This window comes from Oncorhynchus nerka, linkage group LG18, assembly GCF_034236695.1.
Source record: "Oncorhynchus nerka isolate Pitt River linkage group LG18, Oner_Uvic_2.0, whole genome shotgun sequence".
In the NCBI taxonomy this organism is placed as follows: domain Eukaryota; kingdom Metazoa; phylum Chordata; class Actinopteri; order Salmoniformes; family Salmonidae; genus Oncorhynchus; species Oncorhynchus nerka.
This window is the reverse complement of record NC_088413.1, coordinates 35,421,638-35,446,409: the sequence shown is the minus strand read 5'-3', so window position 1 is coordinate 35,446,409 and position 24,772 is coordinate 35,421,638. Positions and strand designations below refer to the sequence as shown.

General features: G+C 43.3%; 1 protein-coding gene across 1 annotated transcript; it reads right to left on the bottom strand.

Annotated features, from left to right (window-relative positions):
- Window positions 1-216: 216 nt before the first annotated feature.
- Window positions 217-23,999, bottom strand: LOC115145842 (ribosomal protein S6 kinase beta-2-like). Its single transcript, XM_065004060.1, has 16 exons — window positions 23,910-23,999; window positions 23,591-23,645; window positions 23,255-23,292; window positions 23,010-23,127; window positions 22,775-22,843; window positions 22,464-22,611; window positions 22,256-22,313; window positions 21,957-22,057; window positions 20,305-20,395; window positions 18,827-18,917; window positions 18,616-18,723; window positions 7,740-7,802; window positions 7,400-7,477; window positions 3,421-3,528; window positions 3,046-3,158; window positions 217-2,547 (listed from the first exon to the last, which is right to left on the bottom strand). The coding sequence occupies exons 1-16, from the start codon at window positions 23,972-23,974 to the stop codon at window positions 2,355-2,357; spliced, it is 1,497 nt and encodes a 498-aa protein (XP_064860132.1). The 5' UTR covers window positions 23,975-23,999; the 3' UTR covers window positions 217-2,354.
- Window positions 24,000-24,772: the final 773 nt, after the last annotated feature.

Below are 24,772 nucleotides of genomic sequence, written 5' to 3'. Positions count from 1 at the left end.
GCCGCAACCGTTTGTGTGAAAGAGAACTTTTCAGCGATTGTTTATCATTGTGTTGAAATGAACTAATTATTAGGACTGACCCACAGGTCAACTGCACACAGTTAGGGAAATATATCCTACATTACATCTGGACTATGGAGGCTGTTGTTCAATTCCTTTGACAGCCAGACAGACATGGCATTAAACCACAATTAATAGCACATTCATACCACCGAGTTCAGACATTCAATGTCTTTATTCTTCAGGATAGGATTCTGCAAACCTATTTTCCTCACAACCACATTAGCCGCAGGAAATAAAATAAAAACATCTGATAAAAACATTCCACTTAGATCCAGAACATATCAGTCCATTAAATAATACTTTTTAAAAAAATGAAATACGTGTAAATATTATTTCCCTCCCCCAGACCCAAATATGACTTTCAATGATAGAGGTCTTGTCTTCCAAAGCTAGTTCTCACAACAGTATGACAGGATGGTTGATGAAAGAGCCACGGATAAACAGAGTTCGGCAAACTGTTTCAGTTGGAAGAATGTGAATGGATGCCATGTTGGCACCAGACCTGGGTTCAAAAATCAAACGGTATCAATTTTCTTTGGTCATTTGATTGAGCCTGACTGGAGAGCCAGATGGATGGCGTTTGGACTATTCCATTGGTCCCAGTGCGCCAGACAAGCTCAAATCAAGTGAAACTTTAGCTCAAGGAAGAAAGCAAATACTATTTGAACCCAGGTCTGCCCACATGTACAATAGTTTGCTAGAACTGTGTAGATCTCTGGTTCTACATGATATGAGTAATGTTATGGTATGAGTGCTTGTTAAAAAATAAAAGGCTAATTCAACTTCGCTTCAGACACATAGGACTCAAATGAGTCGGATTGCTTTACAGCTGTAATACGAGCTTATGTATAAACGTGGTCGCTTTCATAATCAAAAATACTCATCTTTTTAGTATTTTAAAGATGATCTTAAGCAGAGTATTTTATACAGTGTTTTTAGAAATGTGCGTCATTCAATACTTTCATTCCTGCGTTATGACAATGATCACTAGTCTAAAAATCAACCTTTTAAAGGTCGACTTTGGGCGTGAAATACGGTCCAACTCTGCCTATTCCTCAATTTTCAAACAGGAATGGGCCGTACCTTTGGTGGTTCATTGTGTTATTGTGGTCAGGCGTGCCGCACACAACGTTGCTAGTTCATTAGCTACGCGAGCATGTAACTCTTCCAGTACATGTGGACATCATTTCACATGACTTGATTTTGGCCGGAAACTGTAGAGATCAGTAAGAAATGGCACATCTATAGTCAAATATCTTATTCATCAATTTAAAAAAAATAAAAATTAAATAACCTGGTATGATGGCACATTGATCAGTTATACAGTTTAAAGCGTTTCTTTTTGCCCAAAATCGACCTTTTAACATCTTGATAATGGCAATGTCAAATGCTTTGGCAGTAGTTTGTGTTCTCTTTGCTTATGTGGCAAGTTGAGAAAAATGTCAAGTGAAGTGGCTGGATCCCAAACTGATAACGCAACCTGTTCCCTAAACCCTGGTTGACTTCCCTTTGTGGCAACTGGCCATGGAAAAGCAGTGGCTGGTCCTCTGGTAGGGTAGGAAAGGTTGGGGTCAATTCCATTTCAAGTCAATTCAGGAAGAAAACAGATATTGACCCCACCCCTGGTAGGTGATTCTGACTAGAGGGAGTACAGCTACGACTGAAAGTGACATTTATGCAGCAGGTTAGGATCATTAACGTGGCAGGTTAGGAATTAAGGTTAAGAAAAGGGTTAGGATTAGCTAAAATGCTCTCCTAACCTGCGACGAAAAGTCACGTCCGGTTGTAGCTGTACTCCCTCTAGTCACAACCCTGGTAGGTGGAGGTGGGCACCCGCCTAGCACCAACACACCTGATACTACTAAACTAATCATCAAGACCAGGAGCTGAATCAGGTGTTAGTGCTTGACTGGAACAAAAAGGCTGCACACCCTGTAGCTCTTCAACTAAGCTCATCCCCTATTCAGACCTTAAAGGAATGAGTCAATGAGGGTATAGGGGGAAGGGAGCGAGTGTGCAGTATGGGGGTTTGGGACCCAGCCTGTGAGAAACACAAGGCCCCCTGAGAGCGGCCGCGTTCCAGACGGACTAGCAGTCGTCTGCCAGAAGTCACAATGCCTGGATAGGTGTTAAACATATCAGCTACCCACATCGTATGGTATAGCAACATGCGTCCAACTGTCGATGACGTGGCAATCAGCCATTGGCGGATGCGCGCGGCACGTCTGCAAAGTAGTCGGCCTGGAACGCGGCCAAAAGTTCGGACTCCTCCCGACTCTGCTTACTCCAGTTCATCTCCGGTTACACTTCTGCTTCTTGTTCCGGCCTGGTGTGCTGATTGGCTGTGTGGCGCCGTTGTCGGTGGGTGGGGTTGTTGGCGGGAGACGGAACGAGGTCTGGGAGAGAAGGTCCGACTCGCTCTCTCCTCCCCCTGATCCTCCTGTGGACTTGGCGAATGACCCGGGGAGAGAGAACTTGAGAGGACTGAGGAGCGACAATATGAACAATAATAGAAAGAAATGGGAAGAGACATTAGATAAGGGAAATGCATATCAATCATGGTGTATGTGTGTGTGTACAGCGTGCATGTACAAATGTGTGTATGTATATGCACTCCCCTAAGTATTTGTTTGGACAGAGAAGCTAAACCTTTTTTAAACCTCTGTACTCCAGCATTTTGGATTTCAGATTAAACGTTTCATTTCAAGAAAATGTGAGAGACGGAATTCTTACTGGTTGGTAGGTGATCAAATATTTATGTCATGCAATAAAATGCAAATGAATTACTTAAAAATCATACAATGTGATTTTCTGGATTTTTGTTTTAGATTCCATCTCTCACAGTTGAAGTGTACTTGTGATAAAAATTACAGACCTCTACATGCTTTGTAAGTTGGAAAACCTGCAAAATGGGCAGTGTATCAAATACTTGTTCTCCCCACTGTAAGTGAGTGTAAGCCCATGCATATGTGTGTGTGTCACCTGATGGGGGTGCGTGGGCTGCTGTTGTGTCTGCGTACGGGACGTGTCCGTGGCTCAAAGGAGAAGCCCTCCTTCAGACTCTCCAACACAGAGGGAGCCACGTAGGTAAAACCCTGGACAGACAACATCCATTAATTAATTATACAGGATGACAAGCAATTCTAGCAACACTTCCACTACTCTATTTTGTTTGGGAAATACCTGAATAAGAGGTGTTTTGTTCCAGGTGAGAACAGGGTGGTGTTCAATAATTACTTGCCAGGGTTCTGGGTTCAAATCCCATGTGTGACCAGTACAGAAAATGTATGCACTCACTTACTCTAAGTGGCTATGAATAAGAGCATCTGCTAAATGACTCAAATGTAATCGTCTCACAGCGAAGGCGTGTTCGTGCTGGTGGCTGATTGTGGAGTCGTCAGGACTGTCCACCGGAGTCTGCTTGGTGAACCTCGTGTCAAACTGACTCACGTCCTCATCTGACTGCTACAGGGGGTGAAGCGAGAGAGAGAGAGAGAGGAGAACGAGGGGGGAACAGGTTGAATGGAGAGAGAGAAATGGTGGGAGAAAGTATGTTTACATGCACACGAATAATTTGATATTGAACCGTTTACGTAGTATGGCAATACTCATGTAAACACTTTACTCTGCTTAACTTCAATCAGCGTAAGGTCAAAACCAAGGTAAGTATACGCCAAATAAAACCTGGTTTTCTGAGCCATCGTTCAAGTTATTAGGACATGTAAACAGCTTAATTGGTGTTCCATCGGTGTATTTGATCTGTGCATGTGCCAGCAGCGCAAGCCTCTGTCTAATGCGTGAGAGAAGTGAGTTCGGAAAAACAATCCACAGTGCATTCGGAAAGTATTCAGACCCATTGACTTTTTCCACATTTTAATACTTTATTTAAAAAAAAAAATACATACAATACCCCATAATGATAAAGCTGAATCAGGTTTTTAGAAACTTTTGCAAATGTATTAAAAACAAAAAACGGATACCTTACTTATATAAGTACTCAGACCCGTTGCTATGAAACTCGAAATTTAGCTCAGGTGCATCCCGTTTCCATTGATCAACCTTGAGATGTGGTAAATTCAATTGATTGGACATGATTTGGAAAGGCACATACCTGTCTATATAAGGTTCCATAATTGACAGTGCGTGTCAGAGAAAAATCAAGCCATGAGATCGAAGGAATTGTCATAGAGCTCCGAGACAGGATCGTGTTGAGGCACAGACCTGGGGAAGGGTACCAAAACATTTATCTAGCATTGAAGGTCCAAAAGAACTGGGTGGCCTCTATCATACTTAAATGGAAAAAGTTTGGAACTACCAAGACTCTTCCCAGAGCTGGCCGCTCGGCCAAACTGAGCAATCGGGTGAGAAGGGCCTTGGTCAGGGAGGTGACCGAGAACCCGATGGTGACTCTGACAGAACTCCTGAGTTCCTATGCGGAGATGAAAGAACCTTCCAGAAGGACAGCCATCTCTGCAGCACTCCACCATTCAGGCCTTTATGGTTGAGTGGCCAGATGGGAGCCTCTCCTCGACAGCCCGCTTGGAGTTCGCCAAAAGGGGGGAAAGGACATGGGAAACAAGATTCTCTGGTCTGATGAAACCAAGATGGAACTCTTTGGCCTGAACGCCAAACCTGGAGGAAATCTGGAGCCATCCCTATTGTAAAGCATGGTGGTGGCAGCAGCATCATGCTGTGGGGATGTTTTTCAGCAGCAGGGAGTGGGAGACAGCCTACAAGGAGGAGGTGAGGTTCCTGGGAGTGTGGTGCCAGGAAAATAATGTCTCACCCAACATCAACAAAACAAAAGGAGCTGATCGTGGACTTCAAGAAACAGCAGAGGGAGCATCCCCCTATCCACATCGACGGGACGGCAGTGGAGAAGGTGGAAAGCTTCAAGTTCCTCAGCGTACACATCATTGACAAACTGAAATGGTCCACCTACACAGACAGTCTAGTGAAGAAGACACAACAGTGCCTCTTCAACCTCTGGAGTCTGAAAAAAATTGGGTTGGCACTTAAAACCTTCAAACTTCTACAGATGCACAATTGAGAGCATCCTGTTGGGCTGTATCACCGCCTGGTACGGAAACTGCACGCCCCGCAACCGCAGGGCTCTCCAGAGTGTGGTGCGGTCTGACCAATGCATCACAGGGGGCAAACTACCTGCCCCCCAGGACACCTACATCACCCGATGTCACAGGAAGGCCAAAAAGATCATCAAGGACAACAACCACCCGAGCCACTGCCTCTGAGGTTTTACTGTAGTACTGTAGGCCACTCACGACCGGTCACGTTGTACAGCGCCTAAGTGGCGCAACGGTCTAAGACACTGCATAGCAGTGCAAGCTGTGTTGCTACAGATGCTGGTTCAATACCTGTGCCGGCCTCGACTGGGAGGTTTGTAGGCTTTTGGTTTCTCTCCCTCTAAAAACAGAAATAAATCATTCTAAATAACAAGGTGGCTTTTTTTTACAAAGTAGTAACAATGTCTCACCCCATGTTCAAGAATGTCCTTTTTCCTCGCTCATTTTACGTTATTTGAAAAAGATATCGTCAAAATATTTAAGGGGCATTGCACTAATAACGGAGCTGACTAGGGAAACGTTCCCGCTGTTCTGTTCTTAGTGCCAGTCTGCACGTTCAAACAAACAATGTAACTAATAATGGCATCTTTATGCTTTCATTAAATAAATAAAAATATATATATAAAAATACCATTTCAAAATGCCGGTGTTTATTTAGTTAAGGATCCATAAATTACTATGGGAATAAATATCACTGAATTACAGAAATATCCTCCAATCCTCTATATGTAATTATTGGCGGAGAGTAGAGTCATATTTTTCAGTATACTGTAGGCCTACCGTAGGCGACATGTCTCACTAGTGTTGAGTAATGTGCTGTTACGTGGTGTAGGTCTTATTTAATGAAAGAGCATATTGAAGTTAGGCTTTTGCTTCTACAACTATTTTAGCACCGTTTCACACTGCTCTGAGACAAGCATGGGGACTGCTCTTGATTAATCAATGAGATGTATTTTCACTTAATCTCCATTTGGGTGTTGGATAGACTACAATTAGGGTGTAGAAATGGTATGCTCTTCGTGCAACCTTTATTTAACTAGGCAAGTCAGTTAAGAACACATTTGTATGTACAAGGACAGCCAACTCCTTCCTCCCCATCGGGGAATTGAACCCCCGTCTCCCGCGTGCCCTGCCCGCACGACATGGGGATTCTTTAGCTAAATAGCCCAGTACTGTACTCATATTTATATATTCTTAATTCCATTCCTTTACTTCAGATTGTGTGTACTGTTAGATATTACAGTACTGTTGGAGCTAGAAACATGAGCATTTCGCTACACCCGCAAAAACATCTGCTAAACACGTATGTGCCAAATAAAATGTGATTTGATCAGTCAGGATGGAGGGAAAGGTGAACAGCGTAAAGTACAGAGAAATCACTGATAAACCTGCACCAGAGCGCTCAGAACCTCAGACTGGGGCGAAGGTTCACCTTCCAACAGGACAACGACATTAAGCACACAGCCAAGACAGTGCAGGAGTAGCTTCTGGACAAGTCTCTGAATGTTTTTGAGTGGCCCAGCCAGAGCCCGGACTTGAACCTGATCTAACATCTCTGGAGAGACCTGAAAATAGCTGTGCAGCGACGCACTCCATCCAACCTGACAGAGCTTGAGAGGATGTGCAGAGCAGAATGGGAGAAACTCCCCGAATACAGGTGTCCCAAGCTTATAGCGTCATACCTGAAAAGACTTGAGGCTGTAATCACTGCGTTCGGTGCTTCAACAAAGTACTGAGTAAAGGGTCTGAATACTTATGTAAACGTAATATTTCTTTTTTTTTTTGCCTTGTCATTATGGAGTATTGTGTGTAGATGAGGAGAAAAAAACGTATCAATTATAGAATAAGGCTGTAATGTAACAAAATGTGGAAAAAGTAAAGTGGTCTGAATACTTTACATCTTATAGTTTTCATAAACTTTATATGTCTGAACTCAGAATCTAATAGACTTCGGTAGAATGTTTATTTTGATAGGCCATTTTCTGCATTTAGCCAGGATTATTAGGGAAATAGTTGTTCTTGCAAAGCATTTAAGCGTTTTTAAAACAAACTATTATATTAATCTGACTATCCACAATAATCATATTATTGTGTGCATGTATCCATGCTCAGATAGCAGGATGGAGAAACCGTGCTCATGGAGTGGTACGACACAGTTTCAACCTAACAAAGGCACCTCCTCAATTATTTAAAAGACCCAGCTTAGATTGGACATTTTAGCTATTGAGACAGTGACAGAATAGTGGTCATACCAGGCATGGCTTGTAGGGCGGCTCACACCTCTTATTCAGCAGGTCGTCCCAGTTGATGTGTCTGAAGAAGGGATGCTTCTGTGAAACCAGCAGAAAAATGCTGCACTTAGAATCCATCCCTGTACAGTGCAGGTCTAGGCTCATGGATTTTGTTCAATTAGCATCCGTATAAGCACTGATCATAACAAAGCAGAGTTGGAGGCAATTTCATTCCAGTCAATTCAAAGGAGGTAGACATTTCTGTTTACTTCCTGAATTAAACACAAGCCTATTATATAGCTTTATGATGTCAATAGAAAACAAAGGGGGTTGGAGTGAACGGGAGATGTGTGTGTATCACCTGTATGTCTTTACAGTCTGCCGCACTGGAGCCTAGCCTCTGAGAAGGACTCTTCTTCATCAACTACAGAAAGGAGAGCGAGGTAAAGCGAGAGCGAGCGGTAAAGAAAAAGAGAGCGAGCGAGGGGTAAAGAGAGCGAGCGGGGGTAAAGAGAGCGAGCGGGGGTAAAGAGAGCGAGCGAAGGGTAAAGAGAGCGAGCGAAGGGTAAAGAGAGCGAGCGAGGGGTAAAGAGAGCGAGCGAGGGGTAAAGAGAGCGAGCGAGGGGTAAAGAGAGCGAGCGGGGGTAAAGAGAGCGAGCGGGGGTAAAGAGAGAGGGGTAAAGAGAGCGAGCGAGGGGTAAAGAAAGCGAGCGGGGGGGTAAAGAGAGCGGCGGGGGTAAAGAGAGCGGCGAAGGGTAAAGAGAGCGGCGGGGGGGGTAAAGAAGCGAAGGTAAAGAGAGCGGCGAGGGTAAAGCGAGAGGTAAAGAAAAAGAGAGCGAGCGAGGGGTAAAAAGAGCGAGCGAGGGGTAAAGAGAGCGAGCGAGGGGTAAAGAGAGCGAGCGAGGGGTAAAGAGAGCGAGCGAGGGGTAAAGAGAGCGAGCGAGGGGTAAAGAGAGAGAGCGAGGTGTAAAGAGAGAGCGAGGTAAAGAGAGCGAGCGAGGTAAAGAGCGAGCGAGGTAAAGAGCGAGCGAGGTAAAGAGCGAGCGAGGTAAAGAGAGCGAGCGAGGTAAAGAGAGCGAGCGAGGTAAAGAGAGCGAGCGAGGTAAAGAGAGCGAGCGAGGTAAAGAGAGCGAGCGAGGGGTAAAGAGAGCGAGCGAGGTAAAGAGAGCGAGCGAGGTAAAGAGAGCGAGCGAGGGGTAAAGAGAGCGAGCGAGGGGTAAAGAGAGCGAGAGTGCGAGGTAGAGAGAGAGTGCGGTAAAGAGCAAAGAGGGAGAGGTAGAGCGCAGTAAAGCGAGAGCGCGATAAAGAGCGGTAAAGAGCAAAGAGGGAGAGGTAGAGCGCAGTAAAGCGAGAGCGCGATAAAGAGCGGTTAAGAGCAAAGAGGGAGAGGTAGAGCGCAGTAAAGCGAGAGCGCGATAAAGAGCGGTAAAGAGCAAAGAGGGAGAGGTAGAGCGCAGTAAAGCGAGAGCGCGATAAAGAGCGGTTAAGAGCAAAGAGGGAGAGGTAGAGCGCAGTAAAGCGAGAGCGCGATAAAGAGCGGTAAAGAGCAAAGAGGGAGAGGTAGAGCGCAGTAAAGCGAGAGTGCGATAAAGAGCGGTAAAGAGAGTGTGTGGTAAGAGAGCGTGCGGTAGAGCGAGAGCGGTAAAGAGAGCGCGCGGTAGAGAGGTAAAGAGAGAGATTGTACAACTGAAGATCAACACAGGAAGACATTGGTCAACACATTGGTCTTTTAACTCACTCTCTGTCAATCTTAATCGTGCTAAATTCAAATGTGCAAATTTGTCGGCTAGCATACCACCTAGCTCCAACTGTTTACTGGTGGCAACCATAGCAACACCACCACCAGAGACAGATACTCCCACCCCCCCCCTTTTTGAATTTCCAGCAGAAATCAGAGAAGGTAGGTAGGTTGGTTACGGGGGACTGAGGAGAGTCACCTTTTTTTTACATTTATTTTATTTCACCTTTATTAAACCAGGTAGGCCAGTTGAGAACAAGTTCTCATTTAACTGCGACCCGGCCAAGATAAAGCAAAGCAGTGCAACAAAAACAACAGTTACACATAAACAAACGTACAGTCAATAACACAATAGAAAAATCTGTATACAGTGTGTGCAAATGAAATAAGGAGGTAAGGCAATAAATAGGCCATACTGGTGAAGTAATTACAATTTAGCAATTAACACTGGAGTGATAGATGGGCAGATGAGGATGTGCAAGTAGAGATACGGGTGCAAAAGAGCAGGTTTTAATAAAAATACAAATAAAAAATATATATAAGGGATGAGGTAGATAGTTGGTTGGATGGGCTATTTACAGATGGGCTGTGTACAGCTGCAGTGATCGGTAAACTGCTCTGACATCCGATGCTTGAAGTTAGTGAGGGAGATATAAGTCTCCAACTTCAGTGATTTTTGCAGTTCTTTCCAGTCATTGGCAGCAGAGAACTGGAAGGAAAGGCAGCCAAAGTGGTGTTGGCTTTGGGGATAACCAGTGAGATATACCTGCTGGAGCGTGGGTGGGTAGGTGTTGCTATGGTGACCAGTGAGCTGAGATAAAGCAGAGCTTTACCTAGCAAAGACTTATATATAACCTGGAGCCAGTGGGTTTGGCAACGAATATGTAGTGAGGACCAGCCAACGAGAGCATACAGGTCGCAATGGTGGGTAGTATATGGGGCTTTGGTGACAAAATTGATGGCACTGTGATAGACTGCATCCAGTTTGCTGAGTAGAGCGTTGGAGGCTATTTTGTAAATGACATCGCCGAAGTCTAGGATCGGCAGGATAGTCAGTTTTACGAGGGTATGTTTGGCAGCACGAGTCTTTGTTGCGAAATAGGAAGCTGATTCTAGATTTAATTTTGGATTGCAGTTGCTTAATATGAGTCTGGAAGGAGAGTTTACAGTCTAGCCAGACATCTAGGTATTTATAGTTGTCCACATATTCTAAGCCAGAACCATCCAGAGAGTAGTGATGGTCCAGAGCACCTATTGCTCACCTCTTGGCCACAGACATTGACCCTTTCACTCTCAGCTCATTCACTGTCAAGCCACTAACACCTCTGTCTGATCACAGCCAAATCACGCTGTTGCTCAAAAGAATAGACATGGAAACAAGCACACATTCACAGCCCAGTAAGCTATACAACATCAGAAATTCATACAGATGGGCCCAAAACAGCGCAGAAGAATACCAGAAAGCAACCTGGAACCAAAATATCCAAAACACTCTTAGATACATTTCTGGATACCACATTCACTCACAGAAAAAAAGAAAGAAAAAGGCATCAATCTAGCAGTAAAAAACATCAACTATGTATTCAGGCAAACATCAAAAGAAGCACAACTGAAATTGACAATCATTTTTTTTTGTTTAAAGATCACGAATAACAACTGGTTTGATGCAGATCGTAAAATAAGGAAATAAACTTAGAACACTATCCAGCCAAAAGCAGAGACCAAAATAATGGTGAATTACACCTTCATTACTGTGAGACTTTAAAAAAACTCTATAAACGTACACTCAGAACCAACAAAAGCACAGTACAACAGCAAGCAGCTGACACTAATTGAGGAGTCCATAAACACAAACAACTTCTGGAAAGATTGCTCAATATTTGAGAGGTTGAATGGATTAGAAAAAGCTATAAAGGACAATTAAAATCCATTGAACTCCCCAATTACTGACCAGGAGCTCTACAAGAAACTTCAAGCCCTCAAATTAAAAACAAATCATGCAGACCTGATGGAAAGTACAAACAATGCACGCAGGGCAGAATTAGGCCAATATGCACCAATAATAAAAACTCAAAAAAGAGCAATTAAGTTTAGGAAACATCTAAAATACAGTGACCCCCTCTAATATCATTACCAAGCCCTGCAGAGCTGAGCAAAGAAAATAGTCCCCTCATCCAGCTGGTCCAGAGTTCACAAACCTGTTCTAACACACCAAAGCATCAAGACCAGAACATCCAATCAATCAGAATAAAACTAATTACAACAGTCAACTAAACTACATTGCTTATTGGGAATCACAAGCACAAGCAAAATGCAGTGCTATCTGGCCCTAAATCGACAGTACACCATGGCGAACTATTTTACCATAGTTACTGATCAAAACATTCACAAAGTACAGTCTCAGTGAGCACAGCCTTGCCATTGAGAAGGGTAGACACAGGAAAACATGTCTCCCCGTAGAGGAAAGGCTGTGCAACCACAGAACCCAAGACAGAGCTGCATTTCCTGACAAAGTGTCAAAAAATATAAAACAACTAGAGAGTGTCATTTCCCCAAATTTGAAACCCTTATTCAAGGTTTCAAAGACCTACCTCTCTGATGAGAATAGGCTACTCGTCCTGTTGGGGGAGGACGCAGAGAGCTGTGGGTTGGCAGCGCACTACATTGCTTCCTGCCACAAGTTGAGGTAGAGTGTCTGACAGACCAATCAACCTGCACTCTACTGAATGCTTATTGTTCAATGTATGGTTATTTTGACCCTTGGTTATTCTTGTTACTGTTGTCCTGTTGACCATTTTGATTCTTATTAGTTTCATATTGTAAATATCCAAAGTAAGCTTTGGCAATATGTACATTGTTACATCATGCCAACAAAACAAATTGAATTGAGAGAGAGAGAGAGAGAGACAGAGAGGTAAAGAGAGAGCGAGAGGTAAAGAGAGAAAGACAGAGACACCGTGAGCAGGCAAACAGGCACAACCCACCATTCTTACACTAGCCCAAGCAAATGGCATGTACCAGATAATCACACTTAATGGTCTGAGGCCAGACCACACGACTAACAACATTGGATACTTTATGGAACACAAAGCCTTCACTCTCTCATCCTGGAATATCCAAGGCCTGGGGTCATTGGCCTTTGGCCTAAAAGAACAGGAACCTGGAACGAATAAATCAGAAATATAGACATCGTCATCCTACAAGAAACATGGTATAGAGGAGATGGACCCACTGGTTGCCCTCTAGGTTACAGAGAGCTGGTAGTCCCATCTACCAGGTGTTATTATTGTTATTTACTGTTATTTTACCAGGTAAGTTGACTGAGAACACATTCTCATTTACAGCAACAGCCTGGGGAATAGTTACAGGGGAGAGGAATGAGTTAATTGTAAACTGGGGATGATTAGGTGACCGTGATGGTGTGATGGCCAGATTGGGAATTTAGCCAGGACACCGGGGTTAACACCCCTACTCTTACGATAAGTGCCATCGGATCTTTAATGACCTCAGAGAGTCAGGACACCCGTTTAACGTCCCATCCGAAAGATGGCACCCTACACAGGGCAGTGTCCCCAATCACTGCCCTGGGGCATTAGGATATTTTTTTAGACGAGGAAAGAGTGACTCCTATTGGCCCTCCAACACCACTTCCAGCAGCATCTGGTCTCCCATCCAGGAACTGACCAGGACCAACCCTGCTTAGCTTCAGAAGCAAGACAGCAGTGGGATGCAGGGTGGTATGCTGCTGGCAAACAGGGAAGGGACTCAGTATGCTAATTTGGTATACAGCAGACCTAACTCACTCTGTTAAATTAAATCAGGAACATTTTACATTTGGCTAGAAATTCAAAAGGACATGATCTCAACAGAAAAATGTCCTCCTGTGTACTACCTATACCCCCCCCCCACTACAATCCCCATACTTTAATCAAGACAGCTTCTCCATCCTGAAGGGGGACCTAAATGCCAGAACTGGACAATAATGTGACTCCCTAAGCACACGGGGGGACAAACACCTACCTGGAGGTGACAGCATTTCCTCCCCCATATGCCCCCCTAGGCACAACATAACCAACAAAACGGGTCACAACCCCTGCAGCTCTGTCGCACGCTGGGTATGTACAGTCAATGGTAGGCTTTGAGGGGACTATAAATAGTACTGTAGACTACTTTATCACTGACCTCAAACCAGATTCTCTAAGAGCGTTCACAGTCAGCCCACTGACACCCCTACCAGATCCCGGCAAAATCCAAGTCTACTTGAACAGAGCAATACTTAAATCATGAGGCATCAAAACCAAAAGGAACTGAATATCTTGAAGGAATGCTACCAAAAAAACAATTAGACAACCACAAATTCAATCCCTTTTAGACACCTTCATGGACAAAACGTTTCACTGTAATAGCGAAGGTGTAAACTTGGCAGTAGAAAGCCTAACAGTATATTTGATCTCTCAGCTTCCCTATCAAATCTAAACATTTCAAGCAGAAAACCGAAGAAAATTAACAACAATGACAAATGGTTTGATGAAGAATGCAAAAACCTAAGAAAGAAACCTATCAAACCAAAAACAGAGACCCAGAAAACCTGAGCCTTCACCTTGACTACGGTGAATCACTAAAACAATGCAATACAGAAAAAGGAACAGCACGCCAGAAATCAGCTCAATGAAATTGATGAATCCATAGACTAACCACTTCTGGGAAAATTGGAAAACACTAAAACAACAGAGTTATCTATCCAAAACAGAGATGTATGGATAAACCACTTTTCCAATATTTTTGGCCCTATAACAAAGAACAAACAGTGAAAACGTATACATGATCAAATACAAATCTTAGAATCAACTATTAAAGACTGAAAAATCCAGTGGGTTCTGGTAATTACATTGAATGAACTACAGGACAAAATACAAACTCTCCAACCCAAAAAGGCCTCTGATGTTGATGGTATCCTGTTGGATTCTGGGTTAAACTTGGAACATTGCTATCCTAGTGTTTTTCTTTTTTTTTTTTTTACATCAGATGTTAATGGTTATCTGTAGGCACCAGATGGCTTTGGAATGTGCTGGGTGGACGGGAGGAAGTCACAGGATTACTATAGAGGATGCGGACGGAAATCTGTGGATTAGGCAAATGAGGGGTTGAGGTCAGGTCAGAATCCCTTAAGGGAGAAATGATGGTTTATTACCCTATTACTTTGTCTTCCTGCCAAATCATAATAGATGTAAGGATTGGAGAGAAGGAGTGCCTCATTTGGAGTGTATATATATATATATATATATATATATATATATATATATATCACACACTTGTGGTGGGGGAAACATGTTTTGTCTAACGCAGCTGTATTGATCCTCTGGGAAGAATAAACTTGGTTAGGCTTTCATAATGTCCGTTGAGTTTTTTTACTCTGAGAATTAGAACCTAACAATCCTAAACTAAATGGTAAAATATAGAGACCACAAATTCCAATTGGCTATACTTAAACATCATCCTTAGCTTTGGCATCTTCCCCAATATTTGGAACCAAGGTCTGATCACCCCAATTCACAAAAGTGGCGACAAATTTGACCCCAAAATCTACTGTGGGATATGCGTCAACAGCAACCTTGGGGAAATCCTCTGCATTATCATTAGCGGCAGACTCATACATTTCCTCAGTCAAAACAATGTACTGAGCAAATGTCAAATTGGCTTTTTACCAAATCACCAACAGACCACGTATTGACCCTGCACACCCTAATTGACAAAGAAACAAACCCCAAAAAAGGCAGTCTTCTCATGCTTAGTTGATTTCAAAAAAGCTTTTGACTCAATTTGGCATGAGGGTCTGCTATACAAAATTGATGGAAAGTGGTGTTGGGGGAAAAACATACAACATTATAAAATCCATGTACACAAACAAGTGTGCGGTTAAAATGGGCAAAAATGAAATTCTTTCCACAGTGCCTGGGGTGAGATAGGGATGCAACTTAAGCCCCACCCTCTTCTAGAGGTCGACCGATTATGATTTTTCAACGCCGATACCGATACCGATTATTGGAGGACCAAAGAAAGCATAAACCGATTAAATCGGACGATTTAAAAAAAATGTCTTTATTTATTTGTAATAATGACAATTACAACAATACTGAATGAAGACTTATTTAAACTTAATATAATAAACCAATAAAATCAATTTTGCCTCAAATAAATAATGAAACATGTTCAATTTGGTTTAAATAATGCAAAAACAAAGTGTTGGATAAGTAAAAGTGCAATATGTGCCATGTAAAAAAGCTAACGTTTAAGTTCCTTGCTCAGAACATATGAAAGCTGGTGGTTCCTTTTAACATGAGTCTTCAATATTCCCAGGTAAGAAGTTTAGGTTGTAGTTGTTATAGGAATTATAGGACTATTTCTCTCTATACCATTTGTATTTCATATACCTTTGACTATTGGATGTTCTTATAGGCACTTTAGTATTGCCAGTGTAACGGTATAGCTTCCGCCCCATACCTGGGCTTGAAAACCAGGAACACATCGACAACAGCCACCCTCGAAGCATCGTTACCCATCGCTCCACAAAATCCACGGCCCTTGCATAGCAAGTGGAACAACTACTTCAAGGTCTCGTGCACCCCGCTAACTAGCTAGCCATTTCACATCGGTTACACCAGCCTAATCTCAGGAGTTGATAGGCTTGAAGTCATAAACAGCTCAATGCTTGAGGCACAGCGAAGAGCTGCTGGCAAACGCACAAAGTGCTGATTGAATCAATGCTTACGAGCCTGCTGCTGCCCACCACCGCTCAGTCAGACTGCTTTATCAAATATCAAATAATAGACTTAATTATAACATAAAAACACACATACGAGCCTTAGGTCATTAATACGGCCAAATCCTGAAACTATCATTGCGAAAACAAAACGTTTATTATTTCAGTGAAATATGGAACCGTTCCGTATTTTATCTAACGGGTGGCATCCATAAGTCTAAATATTCCTGTTACATTGCACAACCTTCAGTGTTATGTCATAATTACGTAACATTCTGGCAAATTAGTTTGCAACAAGCCAGGCGGCCCAAACTGTTGCATAAACCCTGACTCTGCGTGCCATGATCGCAAGAGAAGTGACACAATTTCCCTAGTTTAATATTGCCTGCTAACCTAGATTTATTTTAAATAAATATGCAGGTTTAAAAAATATACTTCTGTGTATTGATTTTAAGAAAGGCATTGATGTTTATGGTTAGGTACATTCGTGCAACGATTGTGTTGTTTTTTCTCGCAAATGCGCTTTTGATAAGTCATCCCCCGTTTGGCGAAGTTGGTCTTCACACAGTTCGCAACGAGCCAGGCGGCCCAAACTGCTGCATATACCCTGACTCTGTTGCACAGAACGCAAGAGAAGTGACACAATTTCCCTAGTTAAAATAAATTCATGTTAGCAGGCAATATTAATCAAATATGCAGGTTTAAAAATATATACTTGTGTATTGATTTTAAGAAAGGCGATGATGTTTATGGTTAGGTACACATTGGTGCAACGACAGTGCTTTTTCGCGAATGTGCTTGTTAAATAACCATTTGGCGAAGTAGGCTATGATTCAATGATAAATTAACAGGCGCCGCATCGATTATATGCAACGCAGGACAAGCTAGATAAACTAGTAATATCATCAACCATGTGTAGTTATGTTAAGATTGATTGTTTTTTTATAAGATACGTTAAATTCTAGCTAGCACCTTACCATGGCTCCTTGCTGCACTCACGTAACAGGTAGTCAGCCTGCCACGCAGTCTCCTCGTGGAGTGCAATGTGATCGGCCATGATCGGTGTCCAAAAATGCAGATAATCGATTGTTATGAAAGCTTGAAATCAGCCCCGATTAATCGGCCATTCCGATTAAATCGGTCGACCTCTACCCATCTTCAACATATATATAAACAAATTGGTGAGGGCACTAGAACAGTCTGCAGCACCCGGCCTCACCCACCCTAATAAGTCAAATGTCTACTGATGATCTGGTGCATCTGTCCCCAACCAAGGAGGGCCTACAGCAGCAACTAGATCTTCTGCACAGATTCTGTCAGACCTGGGCCCTGACAGTTAATCTCAGTAAGACAAAAATAATGTCGTTCCAAAAAAAAGTTGCCAGGACCACAAATACCATCTAGACATCGTTGCCCCAGAGCACACAAAAAACTACACACACAAACACCTCTGCCTAAACATCAGCGCCACAGGTAACTTCCACAAAGCTGTGAACAATCTGAGGGACAAGGCAAGAAGGGCCTTCTAAGCCATCAAAAATCGACATACCAAATAGGATCTGGGTAAAAATACTTGAATCAGTTATAGAACCCATTGCCCTTTATAGTTGTGAGGTCTGGGGTCCGCACACCAACCAAGAATTCACAAAATGGGACAAACGCCAAATTGAGACACTGCATGCAGAACTCTGCAAAACATGCCTCCGTTTTACAATGTAAAACATCAAATAATGCAGAGTCAGAATTAGGCCGATACCCGTTAATGATCAAAGTCCAGAAAAGAGCTGTTCAATTCTACAACCACCTAAAAGGAAGCGATTCCCAAACCTTCCATAACTAAGCCATCACCTACAGAGAGAAGAACCTGGAGAAGAGTCCCCTAAGCAAGCACTGTTGTTGCTCTGTTCACAAACAGACCCCCAGGACAGCAACACAATTAGACCCATCCAAATCATGAGAAAACCCCAAAAGATGATTCTTTCCAATGTGTCAAGTAATTAACAAAAAACAGAGCAAACTAGAATACCATCTGACCACGGTGACTGACAAATTTAAGGAACGCTTTGATTATGTACAGACTCAGTGAGCATAGCCTTGCTATTGAGAAAGACTGCCGTAGGCAAACCTGTCTCTCCAAGCGAAGACAGGCTATGTGCACACTGACCACAAAATGAAGTGGAAACTGAGCTGCACTCCTTAACCTGCCAAATGTATGATCATATTAGAGATACATATTTCCCTCATTACAGACCCAAAAAGAATTTGAAAACAAACCCAATTTTGATAAACTCCCATATCTATTGGGTGAAATACCAGTGTGCCATGACAGCAGCAAGATTTGTGACCTGTTGCCACAAGAAAAGGTCAACCAGTGAAAAACAAACACCATTGTAAATACAGCCCATATTTATGTTTTATTTATTTTCTCTTCTGTACTTTAACCATTTGCACATATGACATTTGAAATTTAAATTTCTTTGGAACTTTGTAAGTAATTGTTTATTATCCATTTCACATGCTTTGGCAATGTAAACATGTTTCCCATGCCAATAAATCCCTTAAATTGAAATTAGAGGGAGAAAAAGAGATGAAGGAAATGTAGAGAGAGGGAGAGAGAGAGAGTAGTACAGTGGGTTAGAGAGAAAGACAGAATAATGAGAGATTGAGTCTTGACCTCTATTCTTATGATGATAAATGTTCTTAAACATAACGAGAGATGGGGACGGGGGGCGTCTTTACCTTTTTGATCATATCTCGGGCGTCCAGTGTGAGGTAGGGCGGTAGGTTGACTTTACACTTCAAGATCTTATCAATGGTCTTTTTCCTGTTCTCAGCAGTGAACGGAGGCTATGGGGGAGTGACAGGGACAGGCAAGAAGACCACAGATGTTTGAGTCAAAAGTCTTTCAAATGGTACACCCCATCCCTCTTTACACCCCCCCGTCTCTCACCGAGCCCGTCATCATATCATACATCAGGGCTCCAAGACTCCACCAGTCCACCGCCCGGTTGTGTCCTGTACGCGTCAGAATCTCTGGAGCCCTGAGAAAGAGAGTGAGGGGATAGAGAGCGCAGGGAAGAGACACTTCAGTAGAAGATTCCCAGTATTGGCTGTGATTCAATGATCAACCTTTTAAAAGTGTGAACTTTTCACTCCCCTTCATGGATTGAAAGAAAATCCAATATGCGACAGATTTTTATGCGAAAATTCTAAAAATCAGAATAAATAAAATAAGCACATTTTCCCACCAGTGGTGTTTCCACCAAACGGAATAAAAATCAGTGTGGATGACTTAGTGCACATAAAAAGTTCTCATGTACGAAATCAAAATCTAAAAAGTTCAATGTGTTTCCCATAGCATTTTCAACTCTAGAGTTTTGTAACAAAAACTGTTGCGTTAAATAGCAAACGTGCCTACTCTGGTCTTAGCACGTGAACTCAGATGCAGTAGGCCTACAGCGCAGGTAGGCTGTGTGGGTAGGCTAGTCTACATGATGAAACTATATTACGGATAGAGCGACAAATATTTATATTTTGTCAAAACGGCAGTCAAGCATCGATCATCATGTCACCAGAATCAGACTCTTTATTTATTGGTTAGGAGCATCAGTATCAATGTGAACTTTCACCACCCTGTGAAGATCATGTCATTTCATCTGCAGCCTAATAAACTGCATGTTTTCCGAGTCGTAGTGGGAGGACCACACACGCCAATATCATCTTATGACTCCCAAGTTTACTTCAATATGATGGTTATAATATTGATATTTGCACTTTAAAGCATTTCCACTGCCGTGTCTCATATGATTAATTTTACCCACACAAAAAGATCCCATGTCGATGGAACAAATTATCTGTCAGCATTTATAAAATTGTACCATCATTGTCGTGATATTTGTTTTGATACGGTATGACCTTACTCGCATAAAAAGTTTGAAAAACAACATGTATTTATTTATTTAACCTTTAATTAACTAGGTTATTAAGAACAAATTCTTATTTACAATGACGGCCTACCCCGGGCCAAACCCGGACGATGCTGGGCCGATTGGGAGTCCCATAGGGCGGCGCACAATCGCGGCCGGATGTGATACAGCCTGGATTTTGAACCAGGGACTGTAGTGATACCTCCTGCACTGAGATGCAGTGCCTTAGACCGCTGCGTAGCTCGGGAGCCCAGTTTAGTTAGTGTACGGAATATGGTGGAAGACCATGCAGCCCATGGACAAATGTAATGTTTTTAAATGCACACTTAACTTCAGGGAGGAGGGGGAGAATTGTACTGTAACTAGTCTGGTGAACGCAGACCTATCTGAACTAGGATTACTACAGCGACCCCTACTGTCATTCAAAGAAAGTGCAGTCTCAGAGCGAAAGCTGACTCAGAGACAGCATCCTTATCTCACATCAGTGTGGCACTACACTCACATGTACTCGATTGTCCCACAGAAGGTGTGCGTGACAGCGCCGTCGTGAATGGACTCCTTACACAGGCCAAAGTCAGTCAGCTTGATGTGTCCTGGGAGACAGAGATACAATATCTGTCAATTGTAATCAAAAGCCAATCCATAGCAGATCAATGATTTATTTTTTAAATTTTAAAATCATATTTTCATCTCAGTGACATTGATTTCTAAACTCAAAAAGATAATGTCCCTGTTTCAGGACCCTGTCTTTCCAAAGATAATTCATAAACATCCAAATAACTTCACAGATCTTCATTGTAGAGAGTTTAAACACCTTTTCTCATGCTTGTTCAATGAATCATAAACAATTAATGAACATGCACCTTTGGAACGGTCGTTAAGACACTTAACAGCTTACAGACAGTAGGCAATTAAGGTCACAGTTATGAAAACTTAGGACACTCAAGAGGCTTTTCTACTGTGACTGAAAAACACCAAAAGAAAGATGCCCGGGGTCCCTACTCATCTGCGTGAACATGCCATAGGCATGCTGCAAGGAGGTATGTGGCCAGGGCAATAAATTGCAATGTCCGTACTGTGAGACGCCTAAGACAGCCCTACAGGTAGATAGGACTGACACCTGATCATCCTCGCAGTGGCAGACCACGTGTAACAACACCTGCACAGGATCGGTACATCCGAACAGTACACCTGCAGGACAGGTACAAGATGGCAACAACAGGAACGCACAATCCCTCCATCGGTGCTCAGACTGTCCACAATAGGCTGAGAGAGGCTGGACTAAGGGCTTATAAGCCTGTTGTAAGGCAGGTCCTCGCCAGACATCACCGGCAACAATGTGCCCACAAACCCACCGTCACTGGACCAGACAGGACTGGCAAAAAGTGCTCTTCACTGACGAGTTGCGGTTCTGTCTCACATGGGGTGATGGTTGGATTCACGTTTATCGTCGAAGGAATTATTAATTTGGAGGTGGAGGGTCCGTCATGGTCTGGGACAGTGTATCACAGCATCATCGGACTGAGCTTGTTGTCATTGCAGGAAATCGCAACACTGTGCGTTACAGGGAAGACACCCTCCTCCCTCATGTGGTACCCTTCCTGCAGGCTCATCATGACCCTCCAGCATGACAATGCCACCAGCCATACTGCTCGTTCTGTGTGTGATTTCCTGCAAGACGGGAACGTCAGTGTTCTGCCATGGCCAGCGAATAGCCCGGATCTCAATCCCATTGAGCATGTCTGGGACCTGTTGGATCGGAGGGCTAGGGCCAGGGCCATTCCCCACAGAAATGTCTGGGAACTTGCAGGTGTCTTGGTGGAAGAGGGGGGGGTAACATCTCACAGCAAAAACGGGCAAATCTGGTGCAGTCCATGAGGAGGAGATGCTGCATTAAGTACTGCAGTGCTGGTGGCCACACCAGATACAGACTGTTACTTTTGATTTTGACCCCCCCCCCCCTTCGTTCAGGGACACATTATTCCATTTCTGTTAGTCACATGTCTGTGGAACATGTTCAGTGCATGTCTCAGTTGTTGAATCTTGTTAAGTTCATACAAATATTTACACATGTTAAGTTTGCTGAAAATAAATGCAGTCGACAGTGAGAGGACGTTTCTTTTTTTGCCGAGTTCATGTAACAGACAGACACACCTTGGTGGTTCAGCATGATATTCTCTGGTTTCAGGTCTCGGTAGATGATTCCGTTTGAGTGGAGGTGTCCCAAAGCAAGCACAATCTCACCCAGATAAAAACTATTTGCCAAAGAAGGAAAAAACATGTATTAACACTCCTCCTCGTACACATGCACAAGACATACGGTCAAGCTCTTATTCTCATCTTCTACAAAATGTTCACATGGAAGTTAAACTGCTGTTTATGGCCTCAGCCTCACACTTGTATCCTTTCCTAATGATAACCTGAAGCTGAGCATCTCTCTCTCTCTCTCTTACCAGGCAGTGTCCTCCATGAAGATTCCTTCTTTCTCCAGCTGCATGAACAGTTCTCCACCTGATAAAGAAACAGAAACAACAAGATTAGGGAGATAAGTGTCGAAGTTGAAGTGCCAGGATTCAGAGGTAAGACATGGTTGTCCTACCCAGATCCCCTCCCTCCAGGAGGTCGAAAGCGTACAACAGGTCCCCCCCATCCCTCTCTCACCACTGAGACACTCCAGGATGAGGTAGAGTTTACCCCCGGTCTGGAAGGCATACAGCAGGTCCACGATGAAGGGGTGCCGCACCGTCTCTAGAATCTCCCGCTCCGCACGCGTGTGGGCCGTGTCCTTGGCGTTACACACTATCTTCGCCTGGCAGGGAGAAAAAGGAGAGAGGGATGAGTGAAAAGAGGGATGGGTGGAAGGAGGTGGAGGAAGTTGTGCATTTAGATATACTACATTTTGCCCTGGCACCGTGGCAGCGTTTAGAACATACTTTCGGCTGAGAAGAACGATTAAGATGAAATGCACGGACCTTCTTTAAAACCTTCATGGCGAATATCTTCCCCGTCTGTGTACCCTGTACTTTCCGTACCTGGAAAACCTGCAAGTAGAAATACAATTGTTAAATAGGTCGATGACAATTGGATTGAGTTTCTGATCAAGAGCTTGGTGTATATCCAAGTAGATTGTGAAACTGAAATTCGTAGAAACGCACTGATTGACTGATGGGCGCGCGCACACACACACACACACACACACACACACACACACTTGCCATAGCCCCCCTTGCCCAGCACACTTAGCAGCTCAAAGCTGTCTGGTCCGATCCTCTCACTGTCTCTGTTGACAATGGCACTGGTCAGCTCTATCTCTTCTGTTTGAACACTAAGAGAGGGGATGAGAGAGTTAGGAAGAAAGGGAATGAGTGAGGGTGAGGTTATATGATTCAGTAAAAGATATAGGCTCACGCATGAAATGGTGGACAAGTGACTAAGTTCATTGTTCCACTTACGGGTCTGTCTCTGCTACGGTGAAGTCACAAATGTCATCCTACAGAACACAAGGGGGATAGAAGAGAGGATGTCAAAGTTAATTCACTGTAGACACGTGAAGAAGGGCCACTGCTGATAGACTGAACATGGCATTATGTAATATCACAGATCATGCATGCATCTTTTATTTTGGGGAACATTCTTCGTAGTTTATATGCTCTGTTTATACTAGCTGCAATTGTCTGGGCTTTTTCGTCACTACATTGAACACAGCCTTGATCTGACACTCTAATAACAAGTTAGTTAGGTTTTCCTAATTTAACAGCAACAACAAAAAGTGTCCTCAAATCCCCCACCTCTGCATCGCTAAGGTCGTCCGACTCCAAGTCTATATCGAAAACACCTGCCATCCTGCGGAAGAAATTACAGTTATAGCTTAGCTATAAGTGATGTGATTAAAAACACAACGGCCCCGAGAGCTAGCAATGTGAAAACACGCATTTATTGTTGTTACTATCTAGTTAGCTATGCCTGACAGGTGCAAACACTAAGCAGCTAAATTACACTGTCAAAGCTGGACAAGAAGCGGGCGTAATCTAACGTTAACCTAGATGGGATCTAGGCAGGCTAATCGGACTCATGGGTGAAGTTTACGTAAAAGGGAACATTTCTTACTGGGCCCGCTGGCAGGGAAGGCAATATACGCTAGCGAATGCTGTCGAGCGTCGTCCAACGGGCATGGTTGGAGATAGCCGACTAAACTCAACGATTTACGGTAGAGTTGAGCGGTGACTAGTATGCGGGGACTGGAGCTCCGACGTCACATACAAACGACGTTATCAAAAACTAGCTACTGATTTCCGCACCCTGGTACAGAATAGTCCTACTGAAAGCAGTAGTTGGTGATTTAAAAAAACAAAACAAAAACTTCATTTTATGTTAAGTCTGGGCTCCAGTCCGCCCACGGCCACACACCTCCATCTTAAATCTCAAGAGTTGAGTTATATCGGCCGGATTCGAGAGAACCAGAGTCCGAAAGCTAGCCAGCTCGTGTGAAACTAAGCTCGGATTCTGGGAATGTTGAAAGAAAAGAGAAAATCAAGTTTGTTGTGTCACTTATGCTAGTTAAAATGACTGAACTGACTGTATCAATGTAATAATATATAACGGGTCGTGATCACATCGGTTTGAGAGCTGGTTTGACAACTAACGTTAGCTAGCTAGTTAGCTGATTACGACGACTCGTAGGTGGTAAGTTACCGTTCGTTAGCTACCCAAGCATTTCACCTCGCCTCATACCTTCACTCTCAGCTGCATTCGTCGTGACCACTGAATCAGTGAGCTTATAAGTGGCTGATTCCACTTGTCTTGCTGTGTCGCTCCCACAAGTATCGTTGGACCTAAACTGTAGTCGTAAATACGAATTTCGATTTTCTGTCACCTCTCTCTGGTCTTTGTTGATGTTCCGTTGTTTGTTTCTCTTGGCGTGTGTGATTGAACGTTGACCTTTTTACGTCATCAGTAAAATACTTTCGATT